Source organism: Miniopterus natalensis, chromosome 12 (genome assembly GCF_054644295.1).
Source record: "Miniopterus natalensis isolate mMinNat1 chromosome 12, mMinNat1.hap1, whole genome shotgun sequence".
NCBI lineage: Eukaryota > Metazoa > Chordata > Mammalia > Chiroptera > Miniopteridae > Miniopterus > Miniopterus natalensis.
The window spans coordinates 20148967-20169672 of NC_142092.1; the positions used below are offsets into that span (position 1 = coordinate 20148967).

The 20706-nt window shown below is 44.3% G+C and overlaps 1 protein-coding gene across 2 annotated transcripts in view; it reads right to left on the reverse strand.

Moving 5' to 3' along the window:
- Positions 1-20706, reverse strand: part of ADAMTSL1 (ADAMTS like 1) — an 821320-nt gene that overhangs the window by 101238 nt on the left and 699376 nt on the right. For both annotated transcript variants that reach the window (XM_087822640.1, XM_087822641.1), the window contains 3 exons: positions 12328-12507; positions 7211-7364; positions 5248-6370 (listed from right to left, as the gene is read on the reverse strand). In XM_087822640.1, the coding sequence (XP_087678766.1) occupies positions 5248-6370; positions 7211-7364; positions 12328-12507 (1457 nt within the window). The remainder of the gene's footprint in view (positions 1-5247; positions 6371-7210; positions 7365-12327; positions 12508-20706) is intronic.

Consider the following 20706-nt stretch of genomic DNA (forward strand, 5'->3'; position numbering starts at 1 on the left):
CACTGTTCTAGCATTTAAGTTGGCTACTTTAGGGCTGTAAGACTAATGTTTCAAGCCACTCAGGCACCATTAATGTATGGACCCATAAAGTGAGGCTAGAATACTTCTCTTCCAATGGGCATTTACCAACCCGTTTAAAATACAAATAGCAAGTGCATAATCCTACTTTAAGTTTACCTTCCTCCCTTTTTCTCTCTCAGCACTTCTTAAAGGTGGTCCTCGAACCTCGGGCCTCAGAATCACCCTGTCATGCTTGTTAAAATGCAAATTGTGGGGCCTTGCTATAGAAAGAACTTCTGGGCTAGGGTGGTAGGATGCAGGAGTCAGTATTTCTAACTAGTTCTTGGTAGTATTATGCACATTGAAATTGAGAACCCCTTCCCTATCCACTTTTAAATGTTTGGAAGTCTAAAGAGAAGTATTCTGCCCACTGGATTTTAATACAAACATGGGGCCTAAGTTATTTTATCCCACACCAGCACTTGTATGTTTCTTATATTTGGAAGGGCAGTGACCTTGCCTTATTTATCATCTCACTGTCTGGTGCCTATCACTGTATCTAATGCCCAGCAGATATTTGTGGAGTTAAAGGGATGACTGCAAAGGACCCCTTATTATCCACACACACCCTTCCTCCAATCCAGCTTCCACTCATGCTCCTCCCTCTACACTTGCCAAAAAATAGGGAGTGAGTCTATGAAAATGGAAATTAGATCATTTTTTAAAAAAAGAATAGTTTATTGATTTTTAGAAAAAGAGGAAGGGAGAAGAGAGAAACATCAATGCGAGAGCACATCGATTGCTCCCTCCTGCATGCTCCCTACTGGGGATCAAGCCCACAACCAGGACATGCGCCCTGACCAGGAATCGAAGCAGCAACCTTTCCGTGCACAGGAGGATGCTCAACCAACTGAGCCACACTGGCCAGGGCCAATTAGGTCATTTTATTTTCCTGTTTGATATCCTCCAAAATGTCCCTGTGGTACTCAGACTAAATCCTAAATTCTACCTTGACCTGTCTTACCGGCTCAGGCTTAGAGTATCCTTGAATACACTGCAGAGCCCTACAGACCAATAGCCAGCTGAATCTTGCAGACTCTTTCAGAAAGATAGATTTGGGTACTAAGCAAAAACAGACTAACCAAACTATAAACTGGGCATTTCGGCACTTCTCTGTTTGAAAATAAATGAGCATTTCTGAACCGCTACCGAACACAGTAATGATGACAAGCAATGAAACCCAACACAAAAGAGATCACCAAAAGCCCATAGCAGAGTAGTCCCGGTGGCGGCTCCGTGCCTCCTGCATGCTCTGCGCAGATGCATTCACTTTCTTTTCTCAAAAAGTACCTGGGAAACTGTATAGAAATGAAACTCCAGCCATATTTCTTACTGGCCATTTAAGTAAAATGGAAAAATTATGATGTCAAAGATCAGAAACAGAAACCCATGCCCCTCATGTGCTTTCCTTTTTATGCTACTCCCCACTCCCACTCCCACCATTGTCCTGGTGACTGAAGGTACATAATTTGCCTTCTGATGTCCCAGGTCCAACACCTTTAGTATCGTTAACACCTGGCTGCCATGTGTCTTTTTCTAGCAAGATACTACTGAAGCTTCTTTTTATCTGAAAGCCATTAGGGATAGACTCTCAATGCCCATTAAAGTTAAAATTAAAAGACGAAAGTAGTGTTTCTAAGTTGTATTTCAAGAATTATGGGTATTCCTGAGATTACTAGGCCAAAAACTTGTTCATTGATCAAAGGACTACTTGGAAAACACTCATACTATATTGTCTACTTGGAAAGTCACAACACACACTGGAATACTTAAAGGATTTAAAAAAAGGAAAAACCAACATAATTTTCAATTGGGGGATAGTTAAGTGCATTCAAGAACAGTAATCAGCTGTTTAAAAAAGATGATATAAATTTCTACATACTATTCTGAAATGTCTCCTAGACATGTTGTTGAATAAAAATTAAATCAAAACTCTAAACATGAGTAATAGCCCATTAAAACCACCCAAATTCTATATGTGTATGTTTTATACACAATACAATAAAATATATAAAAATTCCAAAAGGATGTATACCAAATTATTAAGAGTGACAGCCTCTGGGGAATAGTATTGGGGGTGGAGGGAGACTTGCATTTTTCTTTATAGATTTAGGTATTATTTGAATTGTTTTATAGCCCCTTTATTACTTTTATAATAAAAAACAAGCACTATATTAAAAAATAGAAGTAAAATCCAGCAGTAAATACATCTGTTTAGCTTTAAGTGAGCACGTCCCAAACTCATGTGATCTCTAGGAACCCGTTTTGTGGAACACTCAGAAACAACTTGTGCAACAAATTCTGAAGTTACTGCACTCAAGGCTCTCCCCACTCCCTGTCAGCATATGGGTTTTCACCTTCTGTGACCTTCTGTACATGAGCAGAGGTGGTAGAAGGGACCTCAGAGATGATCTGGGACACTCCCCTCATTTTTGAAACGAAGTGACTAAGGTCATGAAAAGGGAAGGGCCTTGGCAAGATCAGCCTGAAGCCCTCAATCCTCATCTAGCTCCTTCCACATCTTTCCTGTAATCACCAGGTGACTTAGATGGGCCATGACCTTTGACTTTCATTAAAAAACTCATTAAATTAAAAAAAAATCATTAAAAAACCTCCAGTACTCAAGGAAATTGTCAGGACCTCTGAATAAGCCCTGGCCTCAATGTGCTCCCTGCAGTTCCAGGCCCAGCACAGGGGAGTCCTAAGGACCACTCCTTCTTCCCAAAGGTGTGTCTTGTTCTACAGCTTTTTAGGAGGAGGTAAGTGCTGTTCAAAGGAAGGGACCCTGGAATACCTGGTAGAAAACACCAAGGGTCTTGAGGCAACTTGGGATCCCTGGTGAAGTGCAGATACATAGAAGCATAAACTTCCTCATTCCCTCAGACAGCAGGGGCTTGAGTTGGGCAGCACTGGCTTGGAATCCCACCTTTTGATTCTGCCTTCCACTTGCTATCTAACATCGTTAGGTTCCTTAATTCCTGGGAGCCTCGGTGTCCTCATCTCTGAAGCAGGGACAATAGCTTGTATGCCACACCTTGTGGTAGATGTTACCTAAGATGAAGGCTAGGGAAGTTGCTAGCATATGGGGAACGGTGCATACAGTTAGTCAAGAAATGTGAATTCCCACTTTTTCCCTCACACAGCCAACTGCTACCAATCCTGGGTAACAGGCCCAGGGCATAGGAATAGAATGGCACCTACGCCCGAGACAGTGGCTGGCTGGTGGAGATGATAGAACTTGGGCGCAATAGGTGTGACAGGTGCACTGACAGAGGTGATTTCCAGTGTACCACCCACCTGAGCACCGGGTACCACTCTCAGGCAGCATCCACCATTCTGGGAGCCTACATTGGGGTTGCCTCTCAGTGTCCCAGCGGCCTCAAGGGGATTTGCTGCAGCTTTGGCTTGACCCACAAATTTGCTATAAAGATTTCTGGCAAAAATTAACAGCGATCCTAGCAGCTAAGCTGATCAAGGAAGGTTTGAGCTGGGGAGGACCATGCTGCAAACAAGTGGGGAGGCTAGGAGCACAGGCTCTCGAACAGCACTGCCTGCATTCAAACCCTGTCTCCAGTGCCGCTGCGTGGGCCCGACATCTGGGCCTCAGCTTTCTTACCAGTGCTGTGGTAATAACAGAACTTACCTCACAGGGCTTTTATTTTTATTTTTAAAGATTAAACAAGATAATGTCTTTGAAACACTGAGCACAGTGGTCTGGTATCTAGTAAGAGCACACAGGAAAACACTTAGCATTGTTATTAAAGCTACATGGTCTGTAAGTACTAAGGCTGAGAGGCCATATTATTGACAGTTTAAAGGCACAAAAGATGTGGGCAGGATGGATGTCACTTTTGTTCACCAAATCACAGAAGAGTAGACAGAACTACTCCTTGGAATCATATAAACTTGGTATCAAATCCTCGGACTGGCTCTTACTAATGTGATCTTGGGTGAGCTGCTGAACCTTGAATTTCCATGCAAGCCTGAAGGACAACGTCAATCTTGTGAACTGACTGTTAGAATAACAAGCACAGTTACATAGAAATGAACCTGGCATACCTCCTCGCACAATAAATCCTGGCTTCTTTCCTTCCTTACCCAAAGCTAGCACACAAGAGAGAAGAAGTAGCCAAACAACAGTGTTTAGAAGTATATTTAATGAAAAGAGCATTCTATATGGATTCAGAGATAATAAAAAAGTTAAAATGAGGACTCTGGACTGGAGGACCTTAAAGGTTCCTCTCCCATCCATAGACTATGATTCTTCAAGTGACTATTTTTGTCACATATCTTGGCTCTATCACCTAATAAATATAATCTTTAGCAAGTCACTTGACTTTGTGTCCCCTTGTGTAAAATGTGGATAAAAAGTGTCCCCACTTCTCAGGGCTACTGCTGAAATTTGGTGAGATAAAGCCCATAAAGGGTTTACATTTGCCTGGCAGATAGTCACTACTCATTAATGCCAGGTATCATTGCTGTTGTCAGGGCCCCTATAAAGATGAAAAGAGACAATGGATGTAGAAAGCAGGCACAGTGCTTGGCACATAGGCAGTGTTAATATTGTTATTATTAACACCACTTCTGATTTTACATTACCAATGGCTGTGGCCCAAACAGGTAAGTAATACATACTGTCATCCTGGTAATGACACATAGAAACAGAGACACCAAGAGATTTTAGAATAACTGATCACAGGTCCAACCGGGAATAGAAGCTTTCTGGAACAAACAGCTTCGTCCAGCCCAGGCAGAGGACAGGCTCACCCATGAGCAGCAGCAGGTGCTGGCTGCACTCTCTCCCCAGCCCTGGGAGCTACACAGGTGGAGCCAATGTCTGGGTGGTAATGTAACAAAATAATGCCTTGTCCCGAAACGATCGCTTTCTGCCCAAAGTTCAAAGTTCTCCAGTGATAACTCATTAATCCTTGGGATCCTATGGGGTTCGGGGTGGGTAGGCATTGTTGCTGTTACCTTATAAGGATGACAGTGTACAGTGAAGAGAAATTAAATAGCTGGCCTTTGCTCCAGCAGTCTATCAATGGTGACAAAGAGCTCCAATCCCGGGGTGTGGTCCCCGAGCCCAGGGCCCTAAGTGCCACCCTGGGAAACACCTTGCAAGCAGAGCGATTCGGGGGCCTTGGAAAGATGTGCCCTTTGCCCCCCTCGCTCCTTCCCCCGGCTCACCTGTCACTGAACTGAACCTCTTCTCCGTTCCGGGCCCAGCTGATGGTAGGCCGGGGGTTGCCCACGGCCTCACAGTGCAGCAGCACGCTCAGCGTCCCGCTGGCCAGGGCCACCGTCTGCCCGAGGTGAGTGACCACTTCGGAGGCGGAGAGCTGCTGGGCCGCCGAGATCTTCCGCAAGATGGTGGGCCTGCGGGGCGGCCTGCGGGTGCCGCCCGCCGCCTCGCCGGGGGAGGTCCGCAGCGAGCTGGCGAAGCCGGACACGGCCTTCCGCGGGGGGACGGCCACGGGGGCGAGCCTCTGCTCGGCCGGCGCGAGCCGCGCGTCCTGGCGCGGCACGTGGCTGCGGAAGATGTCCTGCGCCAGCTGGGCCACCAGGTGCTTGCCGTAGACGTCGCGCAGCTCCTCGGGCTGCTGGGAGAGGTTCCGCAGGATGTCGTCCAGGCGCCGCTGCTCCGTCACGAGCGTGGAGGGCCGCGGCGGCGGGCCCGGCTCGGCGTTCTGCTCCTCCTCGGACGACGCGTTCCTCTCGGTGGAGTCCTGCGCCTCCCACGAGGCCAGCAGCTCCCCGGGCCAGCCCCCCTGCTCCAGCAGCCGAGACACCAGGTCATCGTAGCGGCTCCCGGGGTCCGCCGCGAGCCCCCGCTTCTCGGCCTTGCTGCCGTTCGCGAAGATGCCGTTCTGGTGTTTGTGCGTCTGCAGGGCCTCCTTGGGGTGCGCCTTCCTCCCCCGCGGGGCCTCCTCCTCGCCGCGGAGGCTCGCGGGCCGCGCCGCGAGCTTCTGGTTGCCGCCGAGGAGCTTGATCACGAACCGCTCCCGCGCCGGCCCCGCGGAGCAGGTGTAGGCGCCCGCGTCCGACGGCTTGAGGCGGTGGATCTTCAGGTAGCCGAAGGGGGCGACGGTGACGTGCGCCGAGCTGACGAGGTGCTGGCCGTCCTTCTCCCACGTGATGAGCGGCTTCCGGAAGCGCCGCGCGGGGCAGCGCAGCACCACCGTGGTCTTGGGGAGCAGGTAGGCGAACCCGCCCACCACGAAGTGCAGCTTCCTCTGCCTGCGCGTCTGGATGTAGACCTTCCTCGCCGCCTCGATGTGCGGGCTGTGCTTTGCCGACGGCCGGCCGGGCCCTGGAAAGGCGGCCGGACGGGTGGGGAGCGGAGGACAGCGAGAGGGAGGGGCAGCGACGAGAAAGAGGGAGCGAGAGACGAAGGGGCGGGAGAGAGAAGAGGGGAAGGGGTGCGTGAGTTGGGCCTGGGCCTCCCGGACGGCCGCGTGCCTCCCGGAGGAGCCGGCGGCCAGCTGTGGGCCATCCAGCGGCCGCCACAATCAAAAAAAGCCAGAACACACGAGGTGCCGTGGGGCAGCCTGCTGTCGCCCCGCTGGGTCTTTCTGCCCCTAGAAGCTGAGAGGCAGGGCTTTAGATGGAGGGGGAGCCTTGGGGGGAAAGGCAGTTCCTCTCATTAAAAGGACTTAAAAAAAAAATCAGCACCATAAAAAAGAGGCAGCGGACTAAGGGAAGGAGAATGCCTCCCGCCCCCCCCCCTTACAGTTTATCCTCTGCATCCTGCAGAGCACCAGGGCCCTCATGGGTACCGGGGAGGAGAGCCCAGAGTGTTACAACTCTAGGGATTAATAATAAAGAGAACGAATCTGTTTAGAGCAGTTTAAAACCCCAGAGTGGAGAAACATTAGACGTCATTAGTGATATGCTGCCTCCAGCTCCCAGATCTCCTTATGCCCACAGGTGAACTTTGCTCTCCCTCTTGCAAACTGTTTTTCCAGGAGAGAAGAGAATTTCACCTGGTCACACGCAATTAAGATTCCTTTTCCACCTCCAGCTGAGCTCACCAGCCTGCTGCCTGCCCTTCAGGGCCCAACAGCCTCCCACTGGCCTGGGGTTAGGGAAGGTTACTAGGTGCTTCCATGTGGGTTTCATCTCCCCATGCCCAGAGCTCCGAGGTACTCACTTGCACAGGTTGCCAGCATACAGGGCCTGATTGATGAAGAGAATGGCAGGGGAGGGCACAGGGAGGAATTGACAATAGCCGAGACCCCGGTTTTCAGCACCTTCCTGCAAACGGCACTCCGAGTCTGGGTGCCCTCGCCGCAGCTCGTGGAACACTGGTGGAGAGAGACAGGCCAAATGCACGTAAATGCTGGGACCTATAGGCTAATGGCCTTCTGTATGAGTTTTCAAACTCACCAAAATATGAGAAAAGTTATTTGAGAAAGCAATAGCCACTGAAATACTAATTACTTGACAATGTAGAAAGACATGTCTATATTGCAGCCACATTCTACTCTGACATTTTCTACTGTAAGGTTTTCTGTAGATATTTCACTTGTTTTTACTTATATGGCCTGGGCTTTAGAGTTACAGTCAGAGAGTACTGTGTTCAAATCCAGATCAATATTTCACTGTTTGGCAAGTTACTTAAACTCTCTGAGGTTGTTTCCGTTTCTTGTGGTTATTTTGCAAGGTTAGGAATTAAATGAGATAATATGTTTTAAATGTCACACAGAAATGACACTCAATGCTAATTCCTTTCTCCTTTCTTCACAAATAATGCCAAGCATAAGATAATTGTGATGTATCTAGGTCATGTGAGGTGGGGTGCTAGATACTATAGAAAAAAGATGTGCAAGATGGTTGCTAATGTCAAGGAGCTGTCATCAAGTGAAGGGAACGAATCCAAATGCACTATTCCAAATGCACTATTAAAATGAAATAGTACATTAGGGAAATAGAAATCAAAACCACAATGAGATACTACTTCATATTCATTAGAATGGTCATAATAAAAAAGATAATAAGTATTGGTGAGGATGTGGAAAAATTAGAACCTTCATACATTGCTGGTAGGAATGTGAAATAGTACAGCCCTTTTGGAAAACAGTTTAATAGTTTCTTAAAAAGTTAAATTTAAGTTTACCATTAGACCCAGCAATTTCACTCCCAGGTGTCTACCCAAGAGAAATGAAAACATACATCCACACAAAGACTTGTATGTGAATATTCATAGCAGCATATTCCTAACGGACAAAAAGGGGAAACAACTCAAATGTCCATTAACTGGCAAATGGATAAACAAAATGTGGTATATCTATACAATGGAATAGTATTCTGTCATAAAAAGGAATTTAGTTCTATGTGCTACAACATGGAAAAACCTTGAAAACATGATGCTAAATTAAATTGTATAGTATTCACATTATACCTCAGTGAAGCTGTTTAAAGAGTTACATAGTAATACAAATTTTAGTAAAAATACAAAACTAAAAGACAAGTGAAGTATTAGAAAATTAATTCTAACAGCTGTTGAATGCTCATGGTACACTAGGGATTTCCTGACCTAGGTCTTGGAGATGGGTAGAGTCTGGACAGGTGTAGAGAAACAGGGATAAGCATGGGAGTCAGGGAAATATCCCGAACAAAGGTAGAGCAGTTCAGTGCAGCATCCAACGCAGGTTTGGGGGCAGAGTTAAACCTCTTTGAGCAGAAGGATCACATCGAGAGTGTCAGGAGTTCAAGAGGTAGTTTGGGGCCAGACGTTGGAGACTTTTAATTTTTCAGACAGGAGGTTTGGAATTGGTTCATAAAGCAATGAGGAGTCATTGAAGGGAGGAGTGAAATGATGAAAGAGGTGTTTTGAGAAGGTTAATCTGGCAACAGTGTCTGGGAGGGATGGGAGTAGGAGATGGATGGCAGGTAGGGATATCTGTTAAGGAGGCAGCCACAGTAGTCCAGGCTTGAGATGATAAAGGCCTGAACTAGGGTCATGGCAGTGTGCCATGTTAACTTGAAAAATGACAGTAAAACCCCCAAAATATTATCTTATCTTTTCAAGTATTATATGTTAGCCCGTTGAAATAAACTATCCCATGCAAAGTTCTATGATCTACACTACCCTGAAAGATATTTAAGATGCAAAAAAATGGGGATGAGAGTCAAACCCATTGGTTTTGTTCCCTGATTATAGATTCCAGATTCCACTTATCCCTTATTTTATTGTAAATGACAGCAAAAATCCAGGGATCAGGTGGAATAGAGGTAAAGAGCCTGGAAAATTTGAAAGCATGGTCATTTTAGTGCTGCTAAGTAGAAAAATAGAAAAATAGACTGTATGTCAGAAGATCGATTTATGATTTTGGTCAAGTCTAGTTCTTTCTCTAGGCTCAATTTTCCACACCTCTCAAATAGGGAAACTAAGCTAGAGCAGGGATTTTTCAAACTGTGTTCTATAACTATGTTAAGTAAGTGATTCAGGGACCTCTCATGTGAACTGGAGACCCAACCATTGGAAAACTGGGACCCCTACCCACATTTCAACCAAAACAGCTCTGATTTGATCTGTTTTAGATTTTTGGCTTCATAGTAACATTTCAATTTAAAAAAGAGTTCTGTGGCTTTAATTCTTAAAAGAACAACTAGGCTATAGGATCTTCTAAGTGCCTTCTAGCTTCAAAATTCGCTACTCTGACTTCAATTTCTTTTATTTTTTGGGGGGAGGGACAATGTCCCTAAAAATATGATTTAAAAATATTTACTAGCCAACTCTTTCAGAAGATGGATTTCTTTTAAATAAAAGAAGTAAGGCCTTTTGAGGGTCTTATTCTCAGAATAGAACCCAAGAGTGATTTTATTTGAAGAGTCTAAACCTTTGGCGTGGTTCTATCTCTGAGGGGTTCTGTGCAGTGACCATGAGACTGAGCCAGAGAGGGGAGGGTAAAGGTGCTCACAGGTCCTCCAGGTCCTCCTTTCGCTAAGGGGTCTCATCTCAGCCACAGGCCCCCGAGAAGGGCTGCTGGCATGACGGGGCCAGCTGGAGCCTCTGTGAACACCTCCAGGAGCACTTTGTATGGCACCCCAGTGAATCAGTGATTACTTCCCGCTGTTCTCAGCCCTGCAATGTCTGAATTTCCGTTCATCAACCCAGGTAACTCAGGACCTAGCCACATTCCTTGGACAAGAACTAACTATTCCTAGTTCCCCAAATGTAACTTCCTCCCCTAGGAAGACTGGCAAAGGCTGGGGAGGTCTACGCCATGACTCCCGTTCCATCCAGTCAAGGTAGAGCCTTCCTTTTATTTCCTCTCTTCCTGACAATGAGCAGGGATGAAAGAGAATCATAACAATAACTATGGTTAACTTTTACTAGGCACAAAGCACTTAACATGCATCATTTAATTTAAGCCTCCTGATAACCAAAAGGTAGACACTATTATTGTCTCCAATATTCAGATAAGTGAACTAAGGCCAAGAAAGGTTAAGTAACTAGCCCAAGGTTATTAGAGCCTTTATACGTTGCTGGTAGGAATGTAAAATAGTACAATCAATAAGCTGCAGAGTCAGCATTGGAACCCAAGTTTGACTGTTTTCAGTCTCAACTCTTCACACTTGACACTGTTCTAAAGGTCTGCTTTGCTTAATGGGTCCCATGGGACCTCAATCAGCACTCCCCTTTCCTGAGTGCCTAATCACAAGGGTCCCTCCTTCAAATCTGCAGGCTGGAATGAACTTTTTCTGAATTCTGTGTCTCATATGCTCAGAGACTACAAAATCCAGGAACAGGGGAGAACAATTATAATCACACAATCAACATTCCACTCATGGCAGACTATCACCCATGGACGTAGGAGAGCAATACCTCTTGCAATATGCTCTGGGAGGAGGTCTTCATCTAGAGCCACTTACTTGGCAAATACATCAAGGTTTTCTCCACTGCTTTACTTAATATGATTTTTAAAATACATAATACCATACCCCAAATCAACATTTCACAGAAAAATTACTACCATGTTCATGCATGCACGCGCGTGCACACACACACACTTGAATACACACATGCTCGTTTTACAAACACTTTTCCTTTATCTTGTTTCTAAAACATGACATTTTATTGTTCTGAGACATTTGGGGTGAGATATCACCAGAAGGCTAAATTATAAAACCTATGATAATGTTGGCTAACTCTCAATTGCAATGCCCTTAGCAGGCCCATTTGATGGAACTCTATGTGGGTTGATAAAATGTGGGACAAGAATTAAAAGAGCCTCTGTTGATAGAGTTGGCATCTTAATTTTCAGACGAAGCTTCCCCCTCTGTGGAACCAAGTGTCCTGTGATGTATTTCAACCAGAAGCAGCTCCATCCTGTGAGTTGTATATCATCAAGCAAAGAATGAAATAGAATCAGCAGAGCCAATTCAAATGCTGCTATGTGCAAAAACGGGGAGGATCTTGAATCTGATTTTGACATATCACTTCAGGCCTAGTGATTCTGTTCTTGGCTAAATTTGCTTGTGAGGCAGTAATGGGGGTTGGGGGAGGGGCTTCTCTATGGAAGACACAGGTCTGCAGTAGGCAATTCAAAAAAATGTAGGGGCTGAAAACTAATCAATAGAAGCTGGGTGTAAATGAATTAACTGATGCCAGTGTTAGAATAGGAATTATTTAGACAAATTAGTTGGGGATACATTCCTAACTTGTGAGGCAAGCCAGGAATGGTGAATGCTGATGCAATCATGTCCCTAAATGCAAGACAAGAGGGGAACTCAAGTTCTCTTGCTGGGAAGTTGTGGAAGTTGAGGAGCCAGGAAACTGACAGTGAAGAGGTAAGATTTCCTGGGCCTTCTTTTGCTAATAAGTCATGTTCCTTATTGTCCAGTAACTTGGAAGAGAACTTGAGAGGCTTGGCCCTTCCTGAGTAGAGACTAGAAACATCTGGGAGTAGGAGGTACAGGGAGGCCAGGAAGGCACGTGTGGTGATAGAGGGAGGAGAACCCTGTGTTCTGAGAAGAATCATGGGCCCAGATGGCATGAGTGAGGCCCGGTTTTCTTCCACGAGGAACCTATTTATAACTGCATGCTTCGGTTTGCTGAATGAGGGCTGGCTGCTTAACTCATGTCCCTGTAGACTAGTTAAAAGTTAGTCACACACTGTAGTATAAAAGGCTCCAATAATACTGCCCCATAATGTTAGGAAGGTTGTTCTGTTATGTTCCCGCCTTCTGTATGTATCTATTTGGGGTGCCGCCTTCTCATTTATGCCTCTTTCATCATCTCCTCCTGAGGACCACACATACCTCTGTCCAGTCAGAGAGAAGCCACTCGCTGGGACAGTCATCTTTCTTGCAGGCTTGCTGGGAGGCCAGTTTTGAGGCTGAACAGAAGGTCTCAGGAAGCTCCAGGAAGCTGCCATCGGCCATACGTTGCTTGCAAAGAACCTCGCGCTTCTGGATGCCGCCTCCGCAGGTCCTGGAGCACTGGGGAGGGAAGGAAAGTCAACCCATCTTAAGAGAGTGGCAAGTTTTGAGTGCCAAGTTTTGCCTTCTCCTTGGCTGAGTAAAGAGTAAAAAAAGAAAAAAAGAAAAAAGAGAAAAGAAAAACCAGGAACCAGCCCAAAGGATTTTGTTTCCTCTCCTTGAAATAAATTTTGTAGCAAGATCTACACCCTCTACTCTTAATCTCAAGTATTTAACTAGAGCGTCCAGGAATTTCAAGAGCATTTAAATCTTAGAAAGTTGCTTCTAAACTATGATTTGCAGCCACCCAAGACAACTGGTTTAAAAGGTTAGTATAATAGAGTGTTAAGCATATTTACGATCCAGTGAAAAGAATCTGTGCAGCTTCCTGAATGAACAAGAGAGAGCTCCTGCCATCGGTGTAAATCTGGAGGAATTAATCTGCAGAGAAGGCAGCCCTTTCTAAGTGTAAACACCCACTCCACCGCATTGGAGGGGCATTAAACATGAGGCCTAGTTTGCTGAAGAACTCCCCTGGAACACTTTTCTTGTAGGAGTTGTGATTTCTTAGGGCAGTGGGAGCAAGAGCCACTGAAATTTGGGATACAAGAAAAATAGCTTTATTTCAGGGGTTTTCAGCAGGATCCCAAACACACTGTCTACATGTAACTTAATAGTTATAATCCACTTGCACGAGGAGGGAGAAAGGCCCCCAGCAGCACAGAGTATTGGCTGTTATTCCAAGTATTTGCCCCCTCCCTTATAATAGCACAGGGGCCCTCCATTTTTAGCTTGGCACATGACTTTTCAGCCTACAGACTAGATGTGCCCACCTCCCTTGAAGGTCAAAGTGGCCAGGTGACCAAGTGCTGCCACTGTTGCAGCCATGGCCTCTTAGAACTCGGGGGTCTGTGCTCAGGGCATTGGATTCAGAACTGCAAGGGACATTTCTGCCCCAAGGTCAGGATGGTGATACATGTCCTTGAGTCAAGTCAGAAGGTGGTTGTGGCCCAGCTGTCACCCCTTACTCAATGGTCGCAACCTTGAGTGCATTTTTAAATCACCTGGCGTTTTTCATAAAGTACTGAGGCCTTACATAAATTTAATTATTAAATCAGAAACTCTGGGAGAGGGGTCCCAGACATCAGTTTTTTAAATTAGCAGAGAAAGACAAACATCACATGATCTCTCTTATATGTGGAATCTAAAGAACTTAATAAACTGATGAACAGAATAGATTCAATGACATGGAAGCATGGATCAGACTGAGGAATGTCAGAGGGATGGAGGAGGGCGGGTGGGTGGAGGGGGAGAGATTAGCCAAAGAATGTATATGCATATATGCACAACCCAAGGACACGGACAATGGTGTGGCGAGGGACTGGGGAGGGGGGTGGGATGAGGTGGAATGGGTCACTGGGGAGAAAAAGGGACATCTGTAATATTTTAAATACAAAACAAAAAAAATAAAGCACTTAAGTTAGAAAAATTTAATTCTATGTAATTCTGCAACCAAGATTGAGAACTATCCCTCAGAGATTTGGCCCTCTACCTACCATTTCCAATGGGAATAAAATAAACATAGAGGGGACAACTGGGGACCTAGAGAGGCCTGTATTAGAGCCAGTGGTTGTTTGGACCCCACTGGAGTAAAAGTGCCTTTTCTTTGCAGTTGTGAATGGCTTGAGGTCACTAAGCTACTAAATAATGAAGTTAGAAAAGCTATAAACTTAGTTTTATTAGGCCTTTTTTCCTTAAAAAAAAAAAAGTTTTTATTGATTTTAGAGAGAGAAACATCAATCGGCTGCCTCTTACATGCCCCCTACTGGGGGTGGAGCTGGAAACCCAGGCATATGCCCCAGGAATCCTACGGGAACCTCTCTGTACTTGGGGTGACGCTCAGCCAACTGAGCCACACTGTCCAGGGCTTGCTAGGCCTTTTAACCCTAGAGCCTTTCTAACCATCCAAGGCAGTGGTGAACAACCTTCATTTGCATTTTAAATTTTAAACTTTTGAAATGAGAATAACCTTACTGAGTCCTATAGGAGAAAACTATTTTCTTATGGCTGGATTCAACTACTTACTCACTGAACAAAAGGCAGCTAAGGATAAAGGTGAATCTACCCCATGAGGTAGGTCTTGCCCCAGTTTACAGATGAAGATGCTGAGGCTACACAGGTGAAGTGACTCAACTAAGGCCGCGTACGGAGCATGTTCTCTGGGCTGGGGTGGTGGACACAGCTGAAGAATGAGCCCCGGCTTGGTTTCTCTTTCCTGTGACTGCAGGAACTGCTCTTTGTTTGCAATGGAGGATACTCTGACTGCTGCCTTATGCTGAGGGCCCAGGCCTTGCAAGCCCCAGCCTGCTAAAGCCTGGTCTCCCCCACACCCCCACTGGAAGGGCAGTGCTTTGAAATTTAATCCTCAGCTTCCACTCTGTGACTGTCCCTGACCAGTAGGAGCCAGTCGGTGATCCAGGCTGGGGACCAGCATTCTAAAATAGCTTATCTGCGTTCTGGTGGCCCTGGAAATATGCTCTCCCTAGACCCTTTCATTTCTGAGCTGAAAGGCTACACTGAACGTAGCTTCTGGGCTATGCCACGGGCTTGGTGGGTGGGTGGGTGGTCTGCTGCCAACTGCTACTCATCATAGAATCAAACGGTTTCTTCCAAGGACTTGCCTAGCATGTCATTTAGCCTTAATTAAGAAGAAATCTGTGGCTTCAGAGAAAGACAAGTATCACATGATTTCACTTTTATGTGGAATCTAATGAACAAAATAAACTGACAAAATAGATCCAGAGACATGGGAGCATGAAAGGGGGGCGAGGGGTGGGGTGGGAAGAGATTGACCAAAGAACTTATATGCATAACCCATGAAGGCCTGAGGGGGGATGCGAGGTGGAGGGGGCCGGGGGGGGGAAAAAAGGAACATCTGTAACACTTTCAACAATAAAGATAAATTAAAAAGAAAATCTATGGCTTCAAAGCTAACGATTCACGCTGTGGGTGGGCCAGGCCTTTGGCTTTACTGGCTTCTTTTGGTGACTCCCGGGCTTTTTTATTTATCAGAGAAGCAAACTTTTATTTTAGTTCTTGTTTAGTAGTAGTTCAATAAACTTAAAGGATTTTACTTTTTTTTTTAAAATATATCTTTATTGATTTCAGAGAGAGGAAAGGAGGGAAAGAGAGAGCTGGAAACATCAATGATGAGAGAGTAATTGATCGGCTGCAGCCCGCAACCCGGGCATGTGCCCTGACCGGGAATCGAACCCTGATCGCCTGGATCCTAGGTCGATGCTTAACCGCTGAGCCACGCCCGGCCGGGCAGGATTTTACTTCTTGAATGCATTTCTACCCACACTGCTCTGCAAAGTGCCTTCTGTGACACTAAATCCTCAATATTTGTGGAATTGAAGTTGTTGGTTAGGGGGTATTTAAATTAGCAGCTAAGAATTTCATTTACTTAGAATAACCCTTCTTGTTATTGAGGATAACTAAGGTTTTACGTTTGGTTTTATAGTCTTGCATGACTTCTTAGGTTCAGCCTTTTCCTATTTCTGTCAAATTCTCACCTCTAACAACCAATTATTCTATCATCAGATTCATTATGACTGTCACTGTTCAGCTGGTCTTCAGAACTCTTTTGCAAGTAGGCAACAAACCCTGTGCTTATTGATTCCTCAGGACTTTCCAAACTTAGGGACTGTGTTCTCCACAGTTCTTTCCATTCTGTGAATTATTAAATTTCTTTCATAAACTTTGTGCAATTTCGTTCAAATCATAATTGTCTGAAAAAAAGGTTTATACTGATGAGTCAAAATTTTAAATCTTAAGCTCTGACCTCTCCCCATCCTTACTCAACATGTTTGCTGAAATGCAGATAGGTATTTTGACCTGAACACGTCTAAAATGGAACTTCAGATTCTGCCTCCCTCGCCGATATCACCTCAAATCCGCTCTCTTCTCAGTTTTCCTCACTCATCTAATGGTGCCACAACCAAGACAAAAAGTTAGGAAAAGTTCTTGATTTTTCTTTTTTCTCACCACCTCTACCCTGACACCTGATCCATGAGCAAATACTGTCAGATTTGCCTCTAAAATAAGAAAGATTTACCTCCACAATAAATAATAAATTGGGATACCATCGTCTCTTGTCTAGCCTACCTGCTAAGCTTCCTAACTAGTCGTCCGGTTTCTAGATTGCTCAGTTAGCTCCCAGCAGGATAGAGATAGAATACTCCATTTGAAGAAAGCTCCTCTCTTCTGATGGTCTGCTGAAAACCCCACTGGTTGAACACAGCTAGAAGCCAGAGGACAGACTGTCTCTCGGGCATCCCCCTGCACAGAGGCGCAGAAGGGGGAGTGGATCTAGAGGAGCAGTGGGAGATGCTGTACAGTCTGTTCTCCACACGGCAGCAAGAGTGATGTTTTCAAAGCCTAAGGCAGCTCACATGATTCCCCTCCTTAAAAACCTCCCATGGCTTTCCCTGGTGATTAGAATAAAATTTCAACTCCTCTACCCCAGTCCTGCAAAGCCCTGCCTGTTCTGGTCCCTGCCCGATGGAACTCTGAGGCCGTCTCACTCAAACCCTTCCAACTTCACTCATTCATTCAACACGCAGTTATTAATACCCATCATGGACCAAGCATGGTCCTGGGTTCAGCAGTGAACGAGAAGCCTCACACACCTCTCCAATTTTGTCTCATACAACTTTCTTGCATATTCCAACCACACGGTTCTGCTTTTTGCTGCTGTTGTTTCTCCAATGCCGAGGTCGCTTCTTCCACAGAGCCTTCACACTTGCTCTTCTCTCTACTTGGACTACTCTTCTCTTACATCTCCACGTGGCTGAGAATTTCTAATCATTCAGGTTCAGTTCCGTTCTCACCTGCTTGGAGAGGCCATGCCAAACCTCCTAGTTAGAGTAGGTGACACAGAGTAACTTTTATTTTATTTTATTTTAATTTAATTTAATTTAATTTAATTTAATTTAATTTTATTTTATTTTATTTTTAAGATAGCTCTGTTAAGTAGCTCTGATCTCTTTCAGAACTTATAATCCATTAGCTCTACAAAGGAAGCAATATTGCTTCTCTCATAGCTCACAGTAGTGTTTCAGAACTGCGTTCAAAGTTTTCCCCAGCATGATGTTGTTACATCTTTAATAGGAGACCTTAGGATTAGATGACTTCATCTCTAGTTTTTTTAAATCCACATCCTTCCTCATTTTTTCCCCTTTAAAGTTAATGATTTGTTTGTTTCCCAGTAAAGAAGTGGTCAGGATATGAGCTAAACCGTAGAATGACATTTTATAACAGATGCTGGAGGTATGTGATGTTTTTGTATGATCCATAAATATGTACACTCTAGTGAAAATGCGGAGTATTTTTCTATGAGAGAAGTAATGGCTGCTTCATAAAATCATTATCCTCTAAACCTCAAAATGACATCAAACCACTTTTCTTGTAATCCTTTGATTATAATTCATAGCAAATTCCCCATGGGTCCTATTGAGTTTGTTGAGCATAAAGACCATGCTCTTGACGTATCTGTTACCTGTGACTGACATTTTAGACACTTCACTAGTGATGTCACATTTGTAGGAGCACAGATCTCTTCAGTGCTTGAGGGCTGAAATTCTCTTTTTCTAAATATCTTCTGAGGCACATGGGCTTCTATTCAATTTGAATAAATGATCGAAAAATAAGTGAGTAGTTGAATAAAAACAGCTCTCAAATTCAAGCTGTCAGTGAGAGTGTTTTAGCAAATGTGGCAATAAGGAAAGATGCAGGTTAATTTTCTCTTTCAAACTGAGGAAGTAGATGACAAAAATAATTGGTCTTATTTTAAGAGTAGAGATGTAATAAAATTGTTCTATGGAGTGTGACCACTCACTTAAAATAACATAGCTGGGTTATCGATTTGCAGACAGGACCTGATGTAGGGGACAGACATTCAGATAATTGCCCCCAACTCTGTACAGAAATCTGTGACAAAATGATGACAAAACAGCTGCCAAAAGAGTAAAAAAAAAAAAAAAAATCAGCCAAAGAAGCGGTAAAGTGCTTCCTTTAAGTTAAAAGGTGGGATCAGTACAGTGAGATATTGAGAGAGAGATTCCACATTCACATAACTTTTATTACAATATATTGTTATAATTATCTCATTTTAATATTAGTTATTGTTAATCTCTTACTGTGCCTAATTTAAAAATTAAACTTTATCATAGGTATGCACGTACAGGAAAAAACACAGTACATATAAGGTTCAGTACTATCTGCAGTTTCAGGCATCTACTGGGGGTCTTGGAACATATCCCCTGCTAATAAGGGGGGGGTGCTACTACACACATAATGCTCTTAGGAAATACTCAGTGTCCAGAAGATGAGGTTTAGACCCCTGAGAATGTCCTTCAGGGCCCTCATACTTGACCCTGCATTGACTTCCCAGCCACATGCCTTGCCGACCTGCCATGGGCCAGTGCTTCAGCTACAATGGACAATTTACCTGTTTCTGGCCACACAGATGCTTTCTCGGCTCAGGCCTTTACACTGTGACCAATGCCCTTCACTTCTTTGTCCATCTAGAAACTTCTAAGACATCCTTGAAGGCCCAGCTCAAAGGCTAAGGCTACTTCTTCTCGGAAGCCCTCTCTAGAGCCTGTCTTGTGGCAAGTGACTCACCTCCCACCCACTGTGACCGGGAAGGGCACTGCCTCTCTCCTGTGGGGACCAGTTGTTGTGTCCAGCTACTTTCCCCACCTCCCCGCAGGCTCGCAGGATTATGTGCCTTCTGAAGAAAGGGAATGTATTCATCTTTCTGTTCCCAGTGCTCTATATAGCGTCTGCCAAAGAGCATGCACTTCATAAATGCTTGTTGAATTGATGATTGGATGAAAAAAAGGGCCCCAAATCCAGATGTTTAAAAGATGTAGAACAAAATCCAGCTGATGGGCTGAACATGCACCTTTTATCGGGCTGTTTCATCATTAGCCAGAAGCTGCTTCTAAGCAAGTCAGCGGTGGTTTCAGCAGGCGGCCGCGTGTGCTCTGCTGGGTGCCTGACCCTCCAGGTATGGCAGACGACCATCTAGCTGAGCTAATATGGTCAGGGATATCTGTCAGGGCTTCTTAAAAGCCTGTCTCATCTTTGCTCAAAAAAAGTTTCCCTGGTGTGTTAATACAGGGATGGGCAAAAGTAGGTTTACAGCTGTGAGTATGCAAAACACAGAGCTTATTCCTGTATTATTATTTATTAATTATTGTATTATTTTCCATAGGAAAACTTTAAACCTACTTTTGCCCCCCCACCCCGTGTTGATGAAAAGGTGTTTTTTCAAGATTTTTTTTAAATTGCAGAAGATGGAATTTCAAATTAATAAAGGTTCCAAAGTCTGTGGTGACTTCGTGAGCATGCTGAGATTGCCTGGTGAGCTGACAGTTCTCAAGTGAGAGGCTGACTGCAAAGAACAAAACATTTTTAAAAGAAACAGCAGAGAAACTTAATAAAACGAAATGAAAAATGTTTGCCTTTATAAATCACTTAAAAATAATATTGTGGTATGAAAAGGTAGACCTCTGGTAAGGGGTATTATTTTTAAATATATGCCATAAACAGAATAAGTAACAAAAAATAGTATTTATATTGCTTATCCTAGCTGCCATATATGTTTCATTATATAAGGTCATGGATTCATTAGTTTTACAAGAAAAGTAAAAAAATATACAATAAGGGGGACACTTAAAAATTATGATACTATACAAAATTACAATGGCTCAAGGGTCTTGTATTTTTTAAGATTTTTCCCATAATCATCACATTAATAAATTCTGCCCATATTGACACTTTTGGTTTCATCTTGGTAGTTTAATTTACCAAGAGCCGAGTTCATTTCCTTGATACCTCATGTCATATTATTGAGCCCAATACAAAGAGACATTTATGTTCTGTTCATTCTTTCTTTCATTCACTCGCTCATTCTTTCATTAATCATTTATTGGGCACTAGCTGAATGCCAGGCACTGTATTAGGTGCTGGGGATTTAAGATGAATAATAAATGGTTACTATGCCTCAGGTATCTGCAGTCCAGTTAGGGAGGAAAAAAATTACTATTAAATGTGTTTAGTTTTACAAAAGAGAATATACAGAGGAGAGTACAAGTAAGTCTTTTGGAAAAAGTTGGGGAAGGCTCTACTGAGGAGGTTGGCAGAGGTTTG